Source organism: Phyllobates terribilis, unplaced genomic scaffold, assembly GCF_046119375.1.
Source record: "Phyllobates terribilis strain yellow unplaced genomic scaffold, ASM4611937v1 Scaffold_13__5_contigs__length_258822181, whole genome shotgun sequence".
In the NCBI taxonomy this organism is placed as follows: Eukaryota; Metazoa; Chordata; class Amphibia; order Anura; family Dendrobatidae; genus Phyllobates; species Phyllobates terribilis.
In genome coordinates this window covers 87,221,167-87,242,525 of record NW_027362773.1, presented here as the reverse complement: position 1 = coordinate 87,242,525, position 21,359 = coordinate 87,221,167, and the positions used below count along the sequence as shown (strand labels likewise).

The following is a 21,359-nucleotide window of genomic DNA, read 5'->3' as shown; positions in this document are numbered from 1 at the left end:
CTCTGTGCACTAACCAGCCTGGCTTTTAGGCTTATACATTGTCTCAGTACAGCCGTAGGAGAGAGACTTGTCATGCATTTAGGTCACAGGAACTTTGTGGACATTTTTTTCTTACTTAAATGCATTTATTTCGGGCTACAAATTATTACTGTAATTGATTTTCATTAAAAAAAAAAAACTTTGCACCGTTTGTCTACTGTAGCCTTTGTGTTATTTTTTCTATTACAGGCTGCAGAATGAGTTAACTGAGAATCCATCATTGAGCTCCTTCTGACAGTCCAACGTGAGAATTTCTTACTCTTTCTGAGCTCCTTTCTGCTGATTTATGACCACATCAAAGTGTAGGAAACAAAGAGCCTGTCAAAGCCAAAGGGTACAAATTTTTAGCCAAAAATACATGCGTTAAGCAAAAAGAATAAAAAAGCTTACAGGAGAAACATTTCTGTCTTTAGGTAGATAAGTCAGATGCATTCATCTCTTTCTGTTATTCTGAAAGTTTGTTACAATGTATCAGCGCAGATGAAATGTGTCAGCCTAGAGTCCTGGTTGGTTTACTCACAGATGATTGTCTAGACTGGATTCTAGTGTAACAAACCCTCAGCTGTGCTTAGCACAAGGTCTGTACATGATTTCAGCCACTCCCTTAATGTAAATATGAATGTATCCCTTCACTGACAGCAAACGGAGATAATAAAAAAAAAAAGTATTAGGGACCGACACAAACTATTCTAGAAAGTTGCAGAACTTTTTACAATTTAGAAAAAAATGTATTGTCCCTGATGGTAAATCAGTTCCATTGCACCGTGAACCCCAAAAATCCTAAAAAAATGCAAAGTGAATGGAGGAAACATCCAGCCGCAGGTTTATAATGTAAATTTATGAGCGATTGTAATTCAGACTCCGCAGCGCAGCGTCTACTGTAAGTCACTGAAGCCAAATTCGTCTTTATCTCCGGCTTTAGGAGCTGCCACAAAGTATCTAAAAGCCAATAGACTATTTTCGGTTCCTTTTGATGGTAGAATGCATTAAGAATTGAAACTGGAAACCCCGCTTCCCCCGAAAAACCGCTCAATTAAAATAAAACCCTGTATGACCTGAAGGCACCTCTGCTGCACTTAACGCTTAATGCGCTGTGTGACAAAAGGAGACTATAGCATCAATCTAATGTATAATATGTCACACAATCAAGTACTGCAGCTCTGCTGCAGAGTGATGCCGTTAATGCAGAGGCTATGGATCTCAGGACATGATGGGAGTTGTGTGCCTTTCCCTAATCCAAAACTATTCAACTCCTTAATATACATGTCACAGTTACCTGATAATATTCCCTACACAATAGTGCCAGGTCGACCCTACATAATGCTGCCATACAGAGCCCACATAAGAGCGCCGGAGTGCCATGTACAACCTCCATAATACTGGCAAAACGACAGAATACCACTATAAAGAGCCTGCACAATAATACTGCCGTTCTCCACAATACGGTCATAAATATAATAGTGCCACAAATAATATTAGTTTTCTTCTTTTCAGAAAGTAACGATTGAGTACGGCCATGTAGATGCAACATAATCTGGCCAAATAAACCCCAAATCATAGTGGGCTAGTCGGGCAGCGGAGTTTAGGATAGATTGGAGGGGTGCGAGAGTGTTGGAGGGGAGGCCACGGAGCAGGAGGTTGCAGTAGTCGAGGCAGGAGATGATGAGGGCGTGCACTAGTGTTTTTGCAGATATTTTGCATAATAGTGCCAAGTAGAACATACAGAATAGTACCAGATATATCCTACATAATAACGCTACATAATAGTGCCAAAGAGAAACAGCATATGAGTACCAGACATATCCTACATAATAACGCTACATAATAGTGCCAAAGAGAAACAGCATATGAGTACCAGGCATTAGTACCTGGTGCAGTTTACACACTAGTGCCTTCAGGATACTGCCAAACAGAACCTACAAAATAGTCTCATGCTGATCCTGCATAATAGTGCCAAGGAGAAACTATATACTAGTATCAGACATAGCCTACACGATACTGCCAGAATGTATCTGTGTGATAGCACCATGCAGAGCCTGTATAATGAATAGTGCTTTATAGACTCCACATAATAGCGCAAAGGAGAAACTACATACTAGCACTAGATATAGGCGAAACAATAGTGTCTACATGATAGTGTCATAATAGATCGCATCATACAGCGCCGCATAATACGCCTTAGAGAACCCTCATTATTGTGTCATACAGATTATCGATGTGTGTATCATATCTTTAATATAGTCTACAAAATAATGCCAAACACACCCTACATAATAGTGCAGAGCTCACAAAATACATCCAAACAGCAGCACAATAGTGCTATACAACACCAGCAAAATATGATCTACATAAATGTCTGTTCACACAGGAGAAGAATCTGAAGCTTATTAAAGTAGCAGAGAAATGGATGAAGTTTTATCAAATCTCACTCAGATGCTGCAGAAAGGAAAAAAATCAGTGAGGAATCAGCAGAGGAATTAATCTGCAGCTCGTAATTAAACTTTGCAGGATGTCAATTTATTCTGCAGATTTTCATTGTGGATTTTCCGCCTTTGCAATGTATAAGGTGATATCAACAACAAATCTGCTGCAGAAGACGATGAGAGCAAAGTAGAACGAGACTTTTTATTTTACTATAACAAATCCATAAATCTGTCTGCACCGATATCTGCATGATCTGCTGGGGGGTCTTTATCAGCTTTCTACAGTTTTGCTGAGTAAACTTTTTCAGCAAATCTGAAATGTAGTGGGCAGCACGGTGGCTCAGTGGTTAGCGCTGTACAGTGGGCAGCACCGTGGCTCAGTGGTTAGCACTGTACAGTGGGCAGCACCGTGGCTCAGTGGTTAGCACTGTACAGTGGGCAGCACGGTGGCTCAGTGGTTAGCGCTGTACAGTGGGCAGCACGGTGGCTCAGTGGTTAGCGCTGTACAGTGGGCAGCACGGTGGCTCAGTGGTTAGCACTGCAGCCTTGCAGCACTGGGGTCCTGGGTTCAAATCCCACCAAGGACAACATCTGCAAGGAGTCTGTATATTCTCCCCATGTTTGCGTGGGTTTCCTCCGGGTTCTCCAGTTTCCTCCCACACTCCAAAGACATACTGATAGGGAGTGTAGATTGTGAGCCCCAATGGGGACAGTGCCCATAATGTCTGTAAAGTGCAGTGGAATTAATGCCGCTATATAAGTGAGTAAAGTAATGTCTGAAGGCACCTTAAGGCTATGTTCACACATGTTGAGTTTTTCAGCGTCACAAATCTGCAGCAAAACCAAATCTCTGGCAGGAAATCAGCTGTGTCAAAAAACTCAGCATTTTTTTTCTTTTTTCAGCATTTGTTTCATGGTCCTTCTGTCTCTATTTAGGCATGTACATAAAGTTCTGTGAAAAAAAAAGAACCCCATTCTAATTTGCCATCAAAAACACTGATGCAAATTTTGATGCGTTTTTTCAGCGCTTTTTTCACCACCCATTGCTTCCTACAGGTAAAAAAAAATGCTGAAAAAACGCTGAAAGAAGTGACATGATCTATTTTCCAAAAACTCGACCAAGGCACAAAATACACAGCAAACAAAAAAAAAAGATATGTGAACAGAGAATTCTGGTTTCTCATAGACGTTGCTGGTACTGCAAAAAGCAGCTGAAAATTTTCATAAAAATCTGCAGCTGAAAAACCCAACGTGTGTGAACATAGCCTTATACTAAGTGACATAGCATTCACCAACACTACCATGCAATATATCAGCAAGTTGCACACAATGTGACCCATCATCGTTAACACTGATACTATGTATTGTATCATCAACATTGACACCAAGTGTCATATTATCACTATACACAGGTACCAGGTGATGTATCATCATCAACCATAGAATATATCATCCCCAGCGCTGATACCATGTAGCATATGATCACTTTCTGAGCCATTGTTTATCAAAGTGATTGATATTATGTAAATAGATCATTTATTTCCCATTGCTTATATGGCACCAACATATTGCACAGTGCTGTACAGCGACGATCACTGGTCCCATCATTGGTCATCAGCGGGTTTTCTTATTATGTCACTGCAGCGCAGATGCCCCCTATGTCCACTGGAACGATGGTTCATATTTCAACACCCCCCTGAAATCATCCCCAAGGAGTAAGGGCAGGGGAGTAATGTGGGAAGGAATGCAGAAGAGAAGCCTCCAGATGTGGCCGGGGAGCCCAGATTCCAGCAGTCTCCCTGCAGCTCTCTTGCTCATCAAGCATTTGACCTCCCCGCCTGGTGCTCATCCCTCCCTCTGCCCCAATCTTCTCTGCTCACTGATGAAATGCAAAAGGACCAGGACGTCAGAAATGTCAGGAAGATGTCATCCTGCCCCATCAGTCTTTGCAAACCCCCCAGACCCTCAACCTGCTGCTCAAATGCAGATGTTTGCAAGATCAAGCAAAGACCATCCACATCACTTTTATGCCGTACCTGGCTCAGTGAGCAAGTGTACAAGTCAGATGAATCTCTCCAGCCCCAATGCAAAATCTATAAGAGATCTTTCACCTACCATGCGCTACTTATATTACTGATGTATTTCTATGTGGCAGAGGGGTATTTGTGCCATGTTATGTCTGCATCCCTTTTAGCTACACCCCTGAAGGCTCAGTGAGAAGATAACCACTTCTACTATGCACAGTGTGCTGTCTGAGTATGCAGCTCAGTAGGCAGATGATGATGATTTGATGACATCTCTGAACTAGGCATTTATTGTATTTCCGCCTTCAAACTGGCTCAGTGAGCAGATTTTACTTTTAATTTTGGTCTTCGCCTGGCTCAGTGGTCAGGTGCCGCTTTTATGCTGTTTGTGTTTATGTGATATTGGTAACATGTTGATTCCTAGTACTGACTTCACGTATCCGTAACTGCGTCTCTGGGAAGGTGCTAATTTTGATGTTTGACTGGCTCAGTAAGCACGTATTAATGTCATATTGCTTATAAAAAAAAGTATTTTAAATTTTTTTTACTTTTTTTCTTTAAATACACACACACACATACCAATTCACTAATTTGGCATCCCTATAACTATCACTCGCAGGTGTTTATTTCATGAAATGTATACGACTGGCTCAGTGAGCATTTTTGGAATTCAATTTTCACGCTGCTTATCTCATACGCTCGTGACATGCTCCTACCTATGTTTGCAAGTCTTTATCACATATCGCACTAACTCAGAAAATAGGTATAAATATTATATACATCCGTGTACCTGGCTCAGTATGCAGATGTTGGTTTTATTATGCTGGTGCATATTCTTTTTTTTTGGTACCGCTATAGCTGGCTCAGTGAGGAAGTTAATTTCATGCTGTCAATATATCTGCCTCTGTGAGCAGGTATTATACATAGGTTCTCTTTACATATGACAGTCTTTGATTCCAGTATGTATTTATATCTGGCTCAGTGGGAAAGTAAATGTATGCTAAATATATCTGGCTTAGTCCAAAAGTGTTTTTTTTTCTGCAATCTGCGAGCAAATTGTTGATTTTAAGTAGCTTCTTTTTTGGGCTCAGTAACCAGATGTTCCTTGCATTCCCCCTCAGTGAGATATTTCTAATATTCAATGTTTCTGGCTTAGTGGCTCAGTGGGTAAGTGCAGTGTTCTGCAGCTTACCTGGGCATAGTTTTCAGCTCGTGTCAGTAGTGGCAGCTCATAGGCTGAGGAGAAGTGAGTTCGCACTTGCTGCATTTGTCCAAATCTTTCCCTTTTTCTCCACTTCGCTCTTCGGTTCTGGAACCATACCTAGAAAAGGATTAAAAAAAGGGTCAGTAAGCTGCCATGAAGGCACGACCATAACCAGAGGTACAGCTAAAGGCTGCTGAGCTTCAACCCTAACCCAAAAACCTATAAAATTCATCAAGACCTCAGAGGACACCCCAGAGAAGACCCGCCAGAGAAAACCCAAACATTAATTTAGGGGTCTGGTCTTGTGTATGAATTAATCCAAAACCTAAACTAAGTCGCACAAGTCCACAATCCATCCAGACCCATAGAGAAGACTCAAACATTAATTTAGGGGTCTGGTCTGGGATATGAATTAATCCTGAACCTAAACTAAGCCACCAAAATTCCAAAATTCATCCAGACCCCAAAAATTCATATTCTGGAACAGATCCGCAAATCATTTCAGACCCAAGATCAGACCCCAAATTTAATTCAGACCCAACTCCTCAATAAATTCATATCCCATATCAGACCCGGTGTCTGTGTACTGCGCTGCAGAACATGTTGGTGCTTTACAATAAAAGGGAAATCAAAAAAGGAAATGAATAGAGCGAATCTTAAGGTCTGATCCGCTCTTATCCTTGAAGGGAGTCTCTCGTCTCCAAAATCCGTATCAAAGCAAGCGGAGGTCCTGGTGGGGAACCTTGTGCTAAAAGCAGCCAGACATCTAGATTAAAACCTGCGGGATCATTTTGGAGAAAATTTTCTACTTGAGTGGTTTGTTTCTCTTCATCAACATTTTCAAGGTGAATTAAACTTATCCTTAAAAAAAAACCTACAGCGATAGCATTTCTCAGAGCTGAGGAGTCGTTACAATTGTATGCAGTCTAGACAATCTTGTATCAACTGCAAAAGTCTCTCCTGTTCTGACACTTTGCTACATTGTATCAGTGGCAGTAAAATGAGCCAAAACTAGATGATTGTTTAGACAGGACTTAATTGTAACAACCCCTCAGCTGTAAGAAGTAGTAGCCTCTGAATACAGAGGAGCATGCATGGCTTATAAGTCTCCTCACTTTGACATGCCAGGCTTGGCTTGTCACTTTCTTCAAAGAGAAAAATTACCCCTTGGATCCCAGTCCAGAGCCTCTCACCCAGCCAGATCTCATACTTTGCACCGAGAAGGGGCAACACCCCAAAACACTGTGTCTCTGGAAACTGAGTTTCTGGTTTGGCTTTTATCCTAAATCAAATTGTAAAACTCATTAAAGAGTCAATGTTGACTCTTAGGATTGCTGCTTCCAATAGGTGGCGCTAGTGTTCTCTCTGAAGAGACCATTTTCATATTTAGTTTCCCAGAGGAGCATGCATGGCTTATAAGTCTCCTCACTCTGACATGCCAGGCTTGACTTGTCATTTTCCAGAAGGAGAAATATTACTTCTTAGATTGTAGTTCAGAGCCTCTCACCCTGTCAAATCAGATCTCATACTTTGCACTGATGAGGGGTAAAACCCCGAAACACTGTGTCTGAAAATTGAGATTCTGGTTTGGCTTTTATCCTAAGTCATGTGACTAGACTTGTTAAAGGGTCGATATTGACGTGTAGAATTGCTACTTCCAATAGGTGGCGCTAGAGTTCTAGTCCTCTTCCTCTCTGAAGAGACAACTTGCACCTCTGAATATAAAGAAGCACTTTCCAAATTGACTAACAGCAAGCAGAGATCTTGAAAATGGCGAGGAATTGATACATAAAGGGCCCAATTCATTACTGCATTATTGCTTTCTTTTTGTGCAGTTTTTGGTGTTTTCGACTCTTTTTAAATCTTTTAGTTTACGCTTTGTTTAAAGTCTATTTTTATACGTTTTCTTATTATTTTATCTTTGCTCTTCTTCTTTGAGGTTTCCAGATGTTTGAGATCAATATATCTACTGCAACTTTTTAAAAAGTCCCAAACTTTTTATGTAAATGTACTCCTGTCCCCTTCCCTGCTGGGATTTTATGTACGTATATTTCTTGCACAAAATTTGTGACATTTTAGCAGACCGTGCGCCTTTGTCCTGAAAAGTAGCAAAAAAAAAAGTTAGAGAATTTTTGGATTTTGAGCAAAATTAATGAACCGCATTGGTCGCTTTGAAGAATTTGGCGCAAAGAACATCTATGAATACAAAAAGATAAAAATAGAAAAATGACTAAAAAAAATGGATATCATGAATCCAATCCAGTCTATTAGAAAGTTTCAGAACTTTTCAATAAACACTAATTAAAGTTTATTTACAGAAATGAATGGCGCTGATGTCTATGGACGCAGCTAATGTGTCGCCATTACTGCAGAAAGTTTCGCTTTTTTCCCCCGTTGCGGATTTTCTTCTTGACTTTCCCCCTTTGATGTCAGTGTGCGGCACCATCCGCCTCTTCTCGCTCACGTACTTGCCATGTAATGTAATGTCAGCATATTTCGGGTGATGAATGTTACAATGTTCAGAGCTCAGTGATAAATGTATCAGTGTTTCCCATATGGTGGAGCGATAACAGCTCGGCTCCATGCTGCGAACCTCTACAGAATCAGAGCTCAGTGCAAAAAAAAGACTATTTTTTAACATTCCAGGGCAAACTAGGTGACAGCAACAAAATTAGAAAAACATGGCTGCCTTATTGCAGAAACAGCGCCACCCCTGACTACAGGTTGTGTGTGGTATTGCACCTGTACACCATTGGTTTCAGTGGAGCTGAGCTGCAATGTCAGATATTGTGATCACCCAGAAACACATATAGTATTTAAATATAATCAGTATTTGCAGCTTGCGCGGAGATTTAACCCTTTGTACATGTTCAAGTTCATAGTATAAGTGTAGACATTACCTTGATGCAAAAGTAATGACACCCCGCTCCTTCTCCTAATTGTCTATTCATCATCTATGGCAGACTCCTGCGCAGAATCACGTTCCTACATTGCTCTGCATGAGATTGGTCTTGGTCTGTGGAGACCGTTCAGCCCTGTATAGGGGGGGGATAGTCATCAATCAGATACTAGGTGTAAGGGCAGCTCATGGTGTCAGGTACCAGGAGGGTCCTCCCGGCCTCAGCTTCACATTTGACATGATGGATGAATAGTGATTACTAAGGGCCAGTGGTGTCAGATTGATGACAGGCATGTGAGGAGTGTGTATGGGGGCAATATGGGATCTCAGAGTCCCTATTACTAATGAAACCTGAAAAAAATCCTCCAGTATTAGGGGGGGGATGATGTTTTGTGTTTCTGTGTACTGCCCCTTTAAATAGTGTTATAGATCCCCTTAGGATCACTTTTCTGGTTATAATTTACCATACTGTACGTAAAAGCCGTGACGGAGGAGGTTGGGTCCAGCTTGTTAAATGGTAAAAGTTCTTGTAAAAAAAAGCAAATGACTTTGCAAAATACCTTTTATTAAAATCCTCTCCTTTCTCAAGATTTTTAATTCTATTGGCCACCTCTGCTGCCTGCAGAAGTGGCCGGTCTCCTAGGCAAGGAGCGCAGCGCTTACAAGCTCTTTGCTATAGTGTTTGCAAGTGGATCTTGCCGGCTCTTGGTCCCCCGCACTCCTCCGATGGTGCAGAGGCAAAATTTGCTTTGTTTTCATCATTGGAGAGCGCACACTTTACATCAGCAGTGCAACCTGTCAGTCTGATCACTGAAGAGGAGAAAACCCCTTTAAGGATTATTGTTGTCTAAGGGGCAACGTTTCTCCTTGCGGAGAGTGACACACTGGCTCTGGCATGCCAATATATGGAAGCTTATTCGCCGTGCAATGCTCCTCTGGGAAATTGAATATGCAAATTGTCTCTTCAGAGTGAAAGAGGACTTGATCTCTATAGCGCCACCTATTGGAAGCAGAAATCCTACAAGTCACAATCAACCCTTTAACGAGTCTTACAATATGACTTATGATAAAAGCCAAATCAGAATCTCAATTTGCAGACACGGTGTTTCGGGCTGTTGGCCCTCGTCAGTGCAAAGTATGAGAACAGATTTGGGTAGATGAGGATTATTGTTGTGACTTTCTAGAATATTAGGGATTTTCAAGTTATATACCTACTTTTCTGTGTGTAGGGTTAATGCAGTACATAATCCTTGCAGGTTATTTAAAGCTCGCTCAGGTGGCCGGATGTCGCCTGAGTATTCATGTATGTGGCATTCCTGCTGCATTGGATCAACGTTGTAGCTACAATTCTGCTATTCTAGTTGTTGTCCCAGCTCTGCTACATAGGTCATTGCAGTCTCAGCTCTGCTACATAGGTCATTGCAGTCTCAGCTCTGCTACATAGGTCATTGCAGTCTCAGCTCTGCTACATAGGTCATTGCAGTCTCAGCTCTGCTACATAGGTCATTGCTGTCCCAGCTCTGCTACACTGGTTTGGCATGCCCTGTACAGCCTGTTACATCCTGCACCCCAATTCACCCCATCTCTGCTGCCCTGACATCTGTCCACGTTGCTCAAGAACCGTCCACCTACATCAGGAGCTTGGATGTTCCTCCTCACCAGGTGAGATATAACAATGGGGAATAAATATACTCTGTGTCTGAATCACTTATTCCTTCTGCTTGCTGTCAGTGAATTGTTACTTTTGTTACACCCAAAGCCTCACAATCAATATAGCACCGCTCCACTCCATTCTGATTACAATATATTAATGTACTCACAGGTAAAGCGCCATAGAAGAAATGGCGCTATAATAATAATAAATAATAATAATGTACACAATCCTCTGTGAGCTCAATAAATCAGCAGCAGAAAGATGGGTTTTTTTTGCTGATCGCTACAATGTATCAGGCTTAATTTGTGGTGTACTATGCCTGATGAAGAGACCTGAGTAGTCTGGAAAGCTTGCAACTTGTTACCATCTTTTCAGTTAGCCATTAAAAGGTATCAACCACTGAGGACTCTCAAATCGAAATCTTTTTCTATCTACTGGCTAACACGGTACAAGAATATATATTTTCCCTATAGCAAAGGATGAAAACAAGGATTTTATTTACTGACAACAAGCAGAGAGCTACGTCATAGAGAATCTACTATATAATCGGCTTATCCCGTCTGTCTGTCCGTCCAGGAAATCCCGCGTCGCTGATTGGTCGGGCCGCGGCCAATCAGCGACGCGGGATTTCAGAACAAGATGGCGGCCGTTAGCGGCTCATCTGCCGCACGGAGGTCAGCGGCGATGCAGCCGGGAGATTACGGGCGCTAGCCGGTCATCTCCCGGCTGCTCGCAGCAGAAGTACCCCGACCGGCGGCCTAGGCGGCACCGCTCCCCGGTCCTCCCTTTACACTTGCCGTCGGGAGATCAGCGGCCCTAGCCACTGACCTCCCGATGGTAGCCGCATGGAGGTCAGTGGCGATGCAGCCGGGAGATGACTGGCGCTTGCCGGTCATCTCCCGGCTGCTCGCAGCGGAAGTACCCGCACAGGCAGCTCCGCTCCCCACTCCTCACTAACACGGTTCGTTGATTGCTGGTGGCCGCGACCAATTAGCGATATTGGCGCGAAATTTAAAACACCGCTTCTCTGATTGGTTGCGAATTGATTTGAACCACAGCACGCGCATTCATTGACAGAGCGCACGGTAGGTGCTGGGTGTGACATGATGGGGGATAACCCCACCCACAGCCCGTCATTCACTGTGGTGCGCGGAACAGGAGACCCCTGGCTGCAGCCACAAATAGTCATGATGTAAGCGGAAGCAAGAGCCGGCTGCAGCCGGGGGGATTACGTGCTGGCTGTGCGTGGTCAGCAATGTTGTCACAAGCAGGATTGACAACATGACGTAATTACAAAATTCATTAGGGGCCCCGGGGGGATACATTGGGGGGTTAATTTAAAGTAGTGCACAACCCATTTAAACACTGCTTCGCTGATTAGTCGCGCCCGGTCGGCCGCATACATATTCTAGAACACCCGATGCGTTAGAATCGGGCCACCATCTAGTCTTATTATAAGAGGATTAAGCTTTATTTATACAGAAGAAGAAAACCCCCTTTAAATCATTTCCTAACAGGAAAGTTTTGCTGTGACTCTGTCGCCCCCCACTCCTATCAGGACAAGAGGTGCGGTGCAGGGTCACGATGCTATGGGGTGATGCTGTGATACATCTGATGGGACGACCACATGCTTATAAGTCATTAGGGCAGATTTATGGTTTCTTCCCTTAAAGGAGACTTTTATTGCTGTTGTGAATATTAAATATCCTACTAGGATATTAATCGGGGATCTCATCATTACAGAATCGTGGTCCCTGGGGGGAAGGGGGCATCTGCGTTAGGTCAGACGGGGGGTGACATGAGGCAGGAATATTAGGCTTTATATTAGATGGTGATATTACAGATGACACCCCGGCGGCCTCTCGATTGGGGGGAATCTCAGAGCACACTGTCAGCATTGTGTCCTGGGAAAACAGCTTGGGATGAGAGGCTCAGATAACTTGTGCTTGTTTTCATTACGTCTTTAATTTCCTGTAGCCTGTCGTTTTTCCCTAACACCACCCCCCATGGATAAGTGGGGGAAGGGATAGATAGCAATCAACAGGCAGAGAATTACAGATGTAGAATTATGAATCTACGCTTCATACAGGAGTAAACCAGGAGTGGGGACTACAAGTCACAGCATGCCTACACACTCCTTTATAAAAGAGCGCACAATAGGTCTAAATACACAAACCTGCTGCAGAACCTCCTTTTCTCGAAAATTCAGAAACTGAATTGGTGCTCCACTTTCTGCAGCAATTTAGATATGTAGGATGCATTGTCCAAGCTGCTGCAGAACATCTTTTAGGATGAGTGAGCATGCTGGTAGGTTCTGCATTTATTGATATTTATTTTACTCACTTATAAAGCGCTATTAATTCCACAGACATTTATATGCACAGTGATATTTTTTTACGTTTACATTTGCAAAATCTCTGAACGGGAACATTCTTGTTGATATCCAAAACTGAAAACCCATATAGGCACTAATGTTGCTGCTCACAGCTGAGATTTTGCTACAGCTGCATTTGGTCTGAGATCTGAAGAGTCTAAAAAATAAAAAAATGTACTAAACTATGACTGATGACGAGACCTGAGTAGTCTGGAAATCTTGCAATTTGTTACCATCTTTTCAGTTAGCCATTAAAAGGTATCAACCACTGAGGACTCTCAAATCGAAATGTTTTTCTACCTGCACTGATACATTGTTGCAAAAGAACAGGATGGAAGAGAGACCTGTGCTGCTGAGTAATTAACTCACAGAGGATTTTACAGACACAATTGTAACAAATCCTCAGCTGTGAGAAGTGCTAAGGTCTTCCCTTTTTGTAACGTGATGGCATATCGATAGGACCCCCACAGATCCTGAGATTGAATGGACCCCAGCTTTAATTCCGCACTGCAGCCCCCAATCAGAGAAATTCCACTCATAGTCATTATGTGAATAAGGCCACGGCCCCACTATCAGTATTCGGTCAGTGTTCGGTCAGTATTTTTTATCAGGAGTGGGAGCCAAAACCAAGTGAGGAACAATCAGAGAAAAGGTAGAATAGAAACAAGTCACCAATTCTACATTTATCACCCACTCCTGGTTTTGGCTCCCACTCCTGAGAAAACATACTGACTGAACACTGAACAAATACTGATAGTGGGGCTGTGGCCTAAGGTGTAATTCCTGGCACAGCTGAGTGGCCACAAGTGCTGGAACTTCTTCAGCCTCAGGATCAGTGCGGAAGACACATACTAGCGATATGGGAATACCCCTTTAAATGAATGTCCAACATACTGCAGTGATTAATTCCATAATATATCTTTATGGGAATGGGGTGGGAGTCTGGATTTTACATTTCTGATGCAGAGATCTAAATCCTCTAGTTGCATATTATAGATAAAGTTACATGATAGAATTTCTCCTGCCTGCAGCCACCACTAGGGGGAGCTCCCTGCACTCTGAGTTACTATTGAGCTTAGGTGACTTTTCAGAATAAGCTGTTGTGTGTACGAGAGAAATAACACTATTTCTGGCCATTGTGTGACTTGTACGCTTTCTTTTCCATCAGGTTTCCCCTCTGCAAGCTTTGTCTCTAATTTTCAGTTGTCTCTGAGCTAGTGGAGGCTAGCTATTATGATGTCTCCCATACACAGCACACACAGACATGAGGGATTCCTGTTCTCTTGTCTCTATGTAGCACATGATCAGAAGCAGCAGCATGGAAGACATGATACTGTAGTTTTGAGCTGTGCGGATGTGAGTCCAGCTCTGGGGTGATCTAAAATACACTCTAGAAAGCAGCAGGACAGGTCTGTGGGTGTCAGTGCCTCTTTCTCACTCTGCTCTACCTTCCCCTCCCCTTTCCAATATACCTTAATAGACAGTTGTAATCTGATTCCTCAGTGATGGAGCAGTCTGCCTTGAGCAGGACAGTTTTTAGCAGTTTTTTCAGAGTGAATGAAATTTCAGGAGGAATGGGAAGTGACGAAGTGGCTTATAAATGGAGAAAGAAACATGTTTCACCACTAAGACACGGTACCAGGCAAAAGTTTGGACACCCATGTTCATGCAATGGTTTTCCTTGTTCTTTTTGGAATGTGCATATTGTAGATTCAGACTGAAGGAAGCAAAATCGAGAGGATACACGTATGGAAACCAGGAGTAAAGAAACACATGTGAAACAAACCAGAATATATGTTACACCTTAGATTCTTCACAGTGCCCCCTTTACTCTGATGGCAGCTTTACACCATCTTGTCCTTCTCTCCAGCAGCTTCATCAGGTCGTCACCAGGAATGGCTTCCAACAGCCATGAAGGAGTTCCCAGACACGCCGAGCATTTGTTGGCTGCTTTGCCTTCATTTTGCAGAATAATTCATCCTAAACCATCTCCATTGTGCTGGGGTTGGGTGATTGTGGAGGCCATGTGACCTGTCACATGACTAAATGACGTCATGGAAGGTCCTTTTACACCACCGCGAGCCGCCCAAGACACCGGACGCACCGTACAGGAGACCGGGGGCCATCAGAAGGTGAGTATAATGTTGTTTTTATTTTAATTCTTTTTTAACTACATGTACCATGGTGCCCGGGTCTGGAGGAGACTCTCCTCTTCTCCAGACCCGGGTACCATCCGCACATTGAATCGCTTAATATCCACATGTGCACATGTAGTCATGCGGATGTTATGCGGTCCAATGCAAGTCAATGGCGGCGATTACGCTGAGAGTCCGCAAAATTAATGCTGCGGATTTTTCCGCAATGTTAATCCGCAGCGGAAATTTTGCAGCATGAGCACAGCACATGCGGATTATCATTGGGGACCATGGGGCACGTATTACCAAGCGTTTTTTAAGCATGTTCACTGCGGAAATTCTGTGGCAAAAAAAAAAAGAAAAACGCATAGTGGGCACACAGCCTCCATTGCTTTACAAAGTCTCCTCTGAAAACCTGATGTGATTTTTCTGCTTTTTCATGTCTATGTATCATTTATGGGGGCTTTTATCAGAGGTCCTGTCAAAATGTGGTTTCTAAGGCTGATGACTCTGTTAAACTTATCCTCTGCAGCGGAGGTTATTCTTGGTCCTCCTTTTCTCTTGACAGCCAGTTTCATTATAGTGATTAATAGTTTTCATGACTGCACTTGAGGATACCTTCAAGGTTCTAGCAATCTTCCAGATCGACTAAACCTCATGTCTTAAAGCATCACTCCAGTGGGGTTTTTTATTGATCCCTTCGTTAGATGACCACATACAGTACAGACCAAAAGTTTGGACACACCTTCTCATTTAAATATTTTTCTGTATTTTCATGACTATGAAAATTGTACATTCACATTGAAGGCATCAAAACTATGAATTAACACATGTGGAATTATATACTTAACAAAAAAGTGTGAAACAACTGAAAATATGTCTTATATTCTAGGTTCTTCAGAGTAGCCACCTTTTGCTTTGATGACTGCTTTGCACACTCTTGGCATTCTCTTGATGAGCTTCAAGAGGTAGTCACCGGAAATGGTCTTCCAACAATCTTGAAGGAGTTCTCAGATATGCTTAGCACTTGTTGGCCCTTTTGCCTTCACTCGGCGGTCCAGCTCACCCCAAACCATCTCGATTGGGTTCAGGTCTGATGACTGTGAAGTCCAGGTCATCTGGTGTAGCCCCCATCACTCTCCTTCTTGGTCAAATAGCCCTTACACAGCCTGGAGGTGTGTTTGGGGTCATTGTCCTGTTGAAAAATAAATGATGGTCCAACTAAACGCAAACCGGATGGAATAGCATGCCGCTGCAAGATGCTGTGGTAGCCATGCTGGTTCAGTATGCCTTCAATTTTGAATAAATCCCCAACAGTGTCACCAGCAAAGCCCCCCCACACCATCACACCTCCTCCTCCATGCTTCACGGTGGGAACCAGGCATGTAGAGTCCATCCGTTCATCTTTTCTGCGTCGCACAAAGACACGGTGGTTGGAACCAAAGATCTCAAATTTGGACTCATCAGACCAAAGCACAGATTTCCACTGGTCTAATGTCCATTCCTTGTGTTCTTTAGCCCAAACAAGTCTCTTCTGCTTGTTGCCTGTCCTTAGCAGTGGTTTCCTAGCAGCTATTTTACCATGAAGGCCTGCTGCACAAAGTCTCCTCTTAACAGTTGTTGAAGAGATGTGTCTGCTGCTAGAACTCTGTGTGGCATTGACCTGGTCTCTAATCTGAGCTGCTGTTAACCTGCGATTTCTGAGGCTGGTGACTCGGATAAACTTATCCTCAGAAGCAGAGGTGACTCTTGGTCTTCCTTTCCTGGGGCGGTCCTCATGTGAGCCAGTTTCTTTGTAGCGCTTGATGGTTTTTGCAACTGCACTTGGGGACACTTTCAAAGTTTGCCCAATTTTTCGGACTGACTGACCTTCATTTCTTAAAGTAATGATGACCACTCGTTTTTCTTTACTTAGCTGCTTTTTTCTTGCCATAATACAAATTCTAACAGTCTATTCAGTAGGACTATCAGCTGTGTATCCACCTGACTTCTGCACAACACAACTGATGGTCCCAGCCCCATTTATAAGGCAAGAAATCCCACTTATTAAACCTGACAAGGCACACCTGTGAAGTGAAAACCATTTCCGGTGACTACCTCTTGAAGCTCATCAAGAGAATGCCAAGAGTGTGCAAAGCAGTCATCAAAGCAAAAGGTGGCTACTTTGAAGAACCTAGAATATAAGACATATTTTCAGCTGTTTCACACTTTTTTGTTAAGTATATAATTCCACATGTGTTAATTCATAGTTTTGATGCCTTCAGTGTGAATGTACAATTTTCAGAGTCATGAAAATACTGAAAAATCTTTAAATGAGAAGGTGTGTCCAAACTTTTGGTCTGTACTGTATGTAAGTGTAAAGCATGAAGTTACATACTCACCAGTCGGCATCTTCACCAGTTTTCAGCCTTGCTCCGGTCACTCCGACACCACCTCTGGCTGAAGAGGAATTTTGAAGTAACGATGGACTGTTGTTTCTCGTTACTTAGTTGGTGGTTCTTGCCAAATTTTGGCTTAGAATAGTTATGGAATAACCTCAACACTGAACCAAACCTTCATCTGGAAAAAACACCTGATGGTGCCAAACACTTTCTGAAGGCCGGTGCTTCCACACGTGAACTCTGGACGAGGCGACCTGTTTATCGGAGGCCATTCCAGGTGTTGACCTGATGAAGCTGCTGGAGAGAGGATGCCAAGGGGGTGGAAAGCTGCCAACAGAGTACAGGCTCTGTCAGACATCCACGATCGTTGGTCCGATCTCAGATCACAATGCACAGAGTGGCCACGCATCTCCTGACCCGAGCGTGACAGCGTCATGTATTTCTATTCGGGAGACGTGCGGCCAGTCCGTCCATTGTGATCAGAGATCGAACCGATGATCACAGGAGTCTGAAAGAGACCTAAAAGGGAGAAACTGTGGAGTCTAAGGTGTAGCACATATTCTGCTTTGTTTCACACATGTTTCTTTATTCCCGGACACACACTGGCACAGGCTGCGGGCACACACCAGCACAGGCTGTGAGCACACACCGGCACAGGCTGTGGACACACACTGGCACAGGCTGCGAGCACACACTGGCACAGGCTGCGGGCACACACTGGCACAGGCTGCAGGCACACACCGGCACAAGCTGCGAGCACACACTGGCACAGACTGCAGGCACACACCGGCACGGGCTGCAGGCACACACCAGCACAGGCTGCGAGCACACACCGGCACGGGCTGTGGACACACACCGGCACGGGCTGCGAGCACACACCGGCACGGGCTGTGGACACACACCGGCACGGGCTGTGGACACACACCGGCACGGGCTGCAGGCACACACCAGCACAGGCTGCGAGCACACACCGGCACAGGCTGCGAGCACACACCGGCACAGGCTGTGGACACACACCGGCACGGGCTGCGAGCACACACCGGCACGGGCTGCGAGCACACACCGGCACGGGCTGCGAGCACACACCGGCACGGGCTGCGAGCACACACCGGCACGGGCTGCGAGCACACACCGGCACAGGCTGCGGACACACACCGGCACAGGCTGCGGGCACACACTGGCACAGGCTGCAGGCACACACCGGCACAGGCTCCGTTCTGCCCAGATGTACAATCCCTGTACCTGCACTCGGGCCTCCGTTAGGTCCGTCCTCATGGCCAGCTGCTCCCGGGCGTAAACATCTGGATAGTGCGTCTTCTGGAAGACTTTCTCCAGCTCCTCCAGCTGGTAACTTGTAAACGTGGTCCTGTTCCTCCTCTTTTTTCCTTTGTTGCTCTCAGACTCGGCTTTATCCATAGACAGGTCACCGCTTCCTCGTTCCTGGGAGCCCTTCCCGGACCCTTCCTTATTCAGGTAGCCGCTGTCCATTCCTGGGGGGTCACTGTTTGGCGTTAGAGAAGTCTCTTTACCTACAAAGTGAGAAAAAATAATTTCAATAGTTAATTATAGTAATGGCAAACACAGAGAGAAGCTGCAGTGAGAATTCAGAGGGAAACAGTCAGCAAGTATGTCATCTGCAACATCCCGAACAGTTTATCTCATTGTCTACATACAGGGAGGGCGGATAGCTTGACCCAACATCCAATTACAGAGCAAAGCCTGGAGAAACGACCATACTTATGGCAATGGGCAGCACGGTGGCTCAGTGGTTAGTACTGTACAGTGGGCAGCATAGTGGTTAGTACTGTACAGTGGGCAGTACAGTGGCTCAGTGGTTAGCGCTGTACAGTGGGCAGCACGGTGGCTCAGTGGTTAGCACAGTACAGTGGGCAGCACGGTGGCTCAGTGGTTAGTACTGTACAGTGGGCAGCATAGTGGTTAGTACTGTACAGTGGGCAGTACGGTGGCTCAGTGGTTAGCACTGTACAGTGGGCAGCACGGTGGCTCAGTGGTTAGCACAGTACAGTGGGCAGCACGGTGGCTCAGTGATTAGCACTGTACAGTGGGCAGCACGGTGGCTCAGTAGTTAGCACTGCAGCCTTGCAGTGCTGGAGTCCTGGGTTCAAATCCCACCAAGGACAACATCTGCAAGGAGTCTGTATGTTCTCCCTGTGTTTGTGTGGGTTTCCTCCAGGTTCTCCAGTTTCCTCCCACACAACAGAAACTGAAAGAGATGAGAGATTTCAGCTCTGAAGTCAGCACTGTCCTAAATGCAGTTCTTTAGCCTAAATGTATAATTTTAACGATTCCCCGTCCTGGTCACAGGTTTTTAGATTCCTTGAAGGAACAGTTAATGGACTGGTGGCTAAGTCTCCTGACGTCTGTGCACAGAGGTGCAGGTAGATCAGGCTATGAGTTTTTCTATGAGGGTTACATGACACCAACTGGAATTATTGTGACGCCAACATCATCGCCAGGGCTCGTGTGTGACGTCCATTTATGTAGCCATGTTCTAGAATTGGCTTCCCATCAGGTTAACCCCATCCTCTCCTTTATTCCAAATGATGAATTCTGGGATGATGGGATATTTCTTTCTAGCTTGGCCCCGTGCAGGGGGCTCTGTGGTAGTGAGGGCTGTAATCCGGGCTTCATGGTTTCGTGGCGACAGCTGCCAGCTCTGCTGTGCGGTCTATTATACCGAACGTATTCCCAGATACTAAAACTGCAGCCGCGAAATCACAAAGCCAATAATAATAATAATAATAATATTACAGTACAGACACTCAGCGTGACCCGAAGAGCCAGAGAGGACTGCGAAACAACCCTGTTATATGCTATATATGGAGCACTACAGCTCCCAGCATGCCCATAACCCTGTTCTATTATACTCTGCACATAGAAGACTACAACTCCAGCATGCCCATAACACTATTCTATTATACTGGATACATAGAAGACTACAACTCCAGCATGCCCATAACACTATTCTATTATACTGGATACATAGAAGACTACAACTCCAGCATGCCCATAACACTATTCTATTATTCTCTATACATAGAAGACTACAACCCCCAGCAAGTCCTTAGAACCATTAGATTATATTCTATATATTGAACACTACAACTCCCAGCGTGGCCATAACCCTATTCTATTATAAATTAAATATGGAACACTACAACCCCCAGCAGTTGCTTCATGTCACTTGTCTCATCTATTACATTATTTATGTGTCCTATTGTGTATAAATATGTGACTCTTCAGATTTTGTGGTATACGATGCCTGATGAAGAGACCTGAGTAGTCTGGAAAGCTTACAACTTGTTACCATCTTTTCAGTTAACCATTAAAAGGTATCAACCACTGAGGACTCTCAAATCAAAATATTTGTTTATTTCCTAAATTTAAATGGGGAAAATGCTTCTTCAAGGGGAAGTCCATCCAATAATATTTTGGGTTTTCTGTAGGTAACTAATTATTTTTCTTCGATCTCGTTGCACAACTTCTTTTATATGATTCTTCGGAGCCCCCAGGGATCCTTAGAGGAATCTCGGCTCCTGCCCTGTCAGTGTCTCACTATCCCACTCAACCTTCTGTTGGATGAGCCGGAGGGCAGAGTTCAGAGGAATCAAAATGCTCCCCCAGCTCCAGGATTTAGAAGGGAGATTTCACAACTCAACTTTATGTGACCTCTGAAAGTCATTTTATCTTCCTACACCCAGAGCCGCACATTAGATCGTCAGCTCATATGGTGGTACTGATTCATTACCGCCACATGGATCACAATGCAGGGAGATGTATGGCTGCACAGAGCCGGGAGGATTTGTATAATCCCCCTAGTGCTGGGGGACCGGCCTTCACTTATCTTTCTGACTTTATGATGTTATTTGCTGAAGGTGAGGTCTTAGCGCAGATTCATACTCCACAGAAAGGGGGCAGCAATGGGGGGGTGCAGTCGCTCCTTGTAATAACCCCCCCACACTGAAGACAACACTGGCATTATACATTTTGCAAAATATAGGACCCTAGTCCAGGATCAGAAAGAGGATACAGGGGCTTCAATTAATAATAGCCCCTTCAGAAAGTTAGAGGACAGCGCCACCTATTGGAAGGGGCAGGGGGCCAAGAGGTAAGGGGTTCAAAGCAGGTGGGATTGTGCATTATGATGAGTTATTGGACTGTAAAGGACCCATATACTGTTCTTGTACAGGTGCCCTCTTCCATCT

At 44.2% G+C, this 21,359-nt stretch overlaps 1 protein-coding gene across 1 annotated transcript in view; it reads right to left on the bottom strand.

The window, feature by feature from the left end:
* The window catches only part of ALX4 (ALX homeobox 4), a 116,626-nt gene that overhangs the window by 6,792 nt on the left and 88,475 nt on the right, over positions 1–21,359 (bottom strand). Inside the window, exons 2-3 of the mRNA XM_073658163.1 lie at positions 18,376–18,662; positions 5,679–5,807 (exon numbers count right to left, since the gene is read on the bottom strand). Of these exons, the coding sequence (XP_073514264.1) occupies positions 5,679–5,807; positions 18,376–18,662 (416 nt within the window). The remainder of the gene's footprint in view (positions 1–5,678; positions 5,808–18,375; positions 18,663–21,359) is intronic.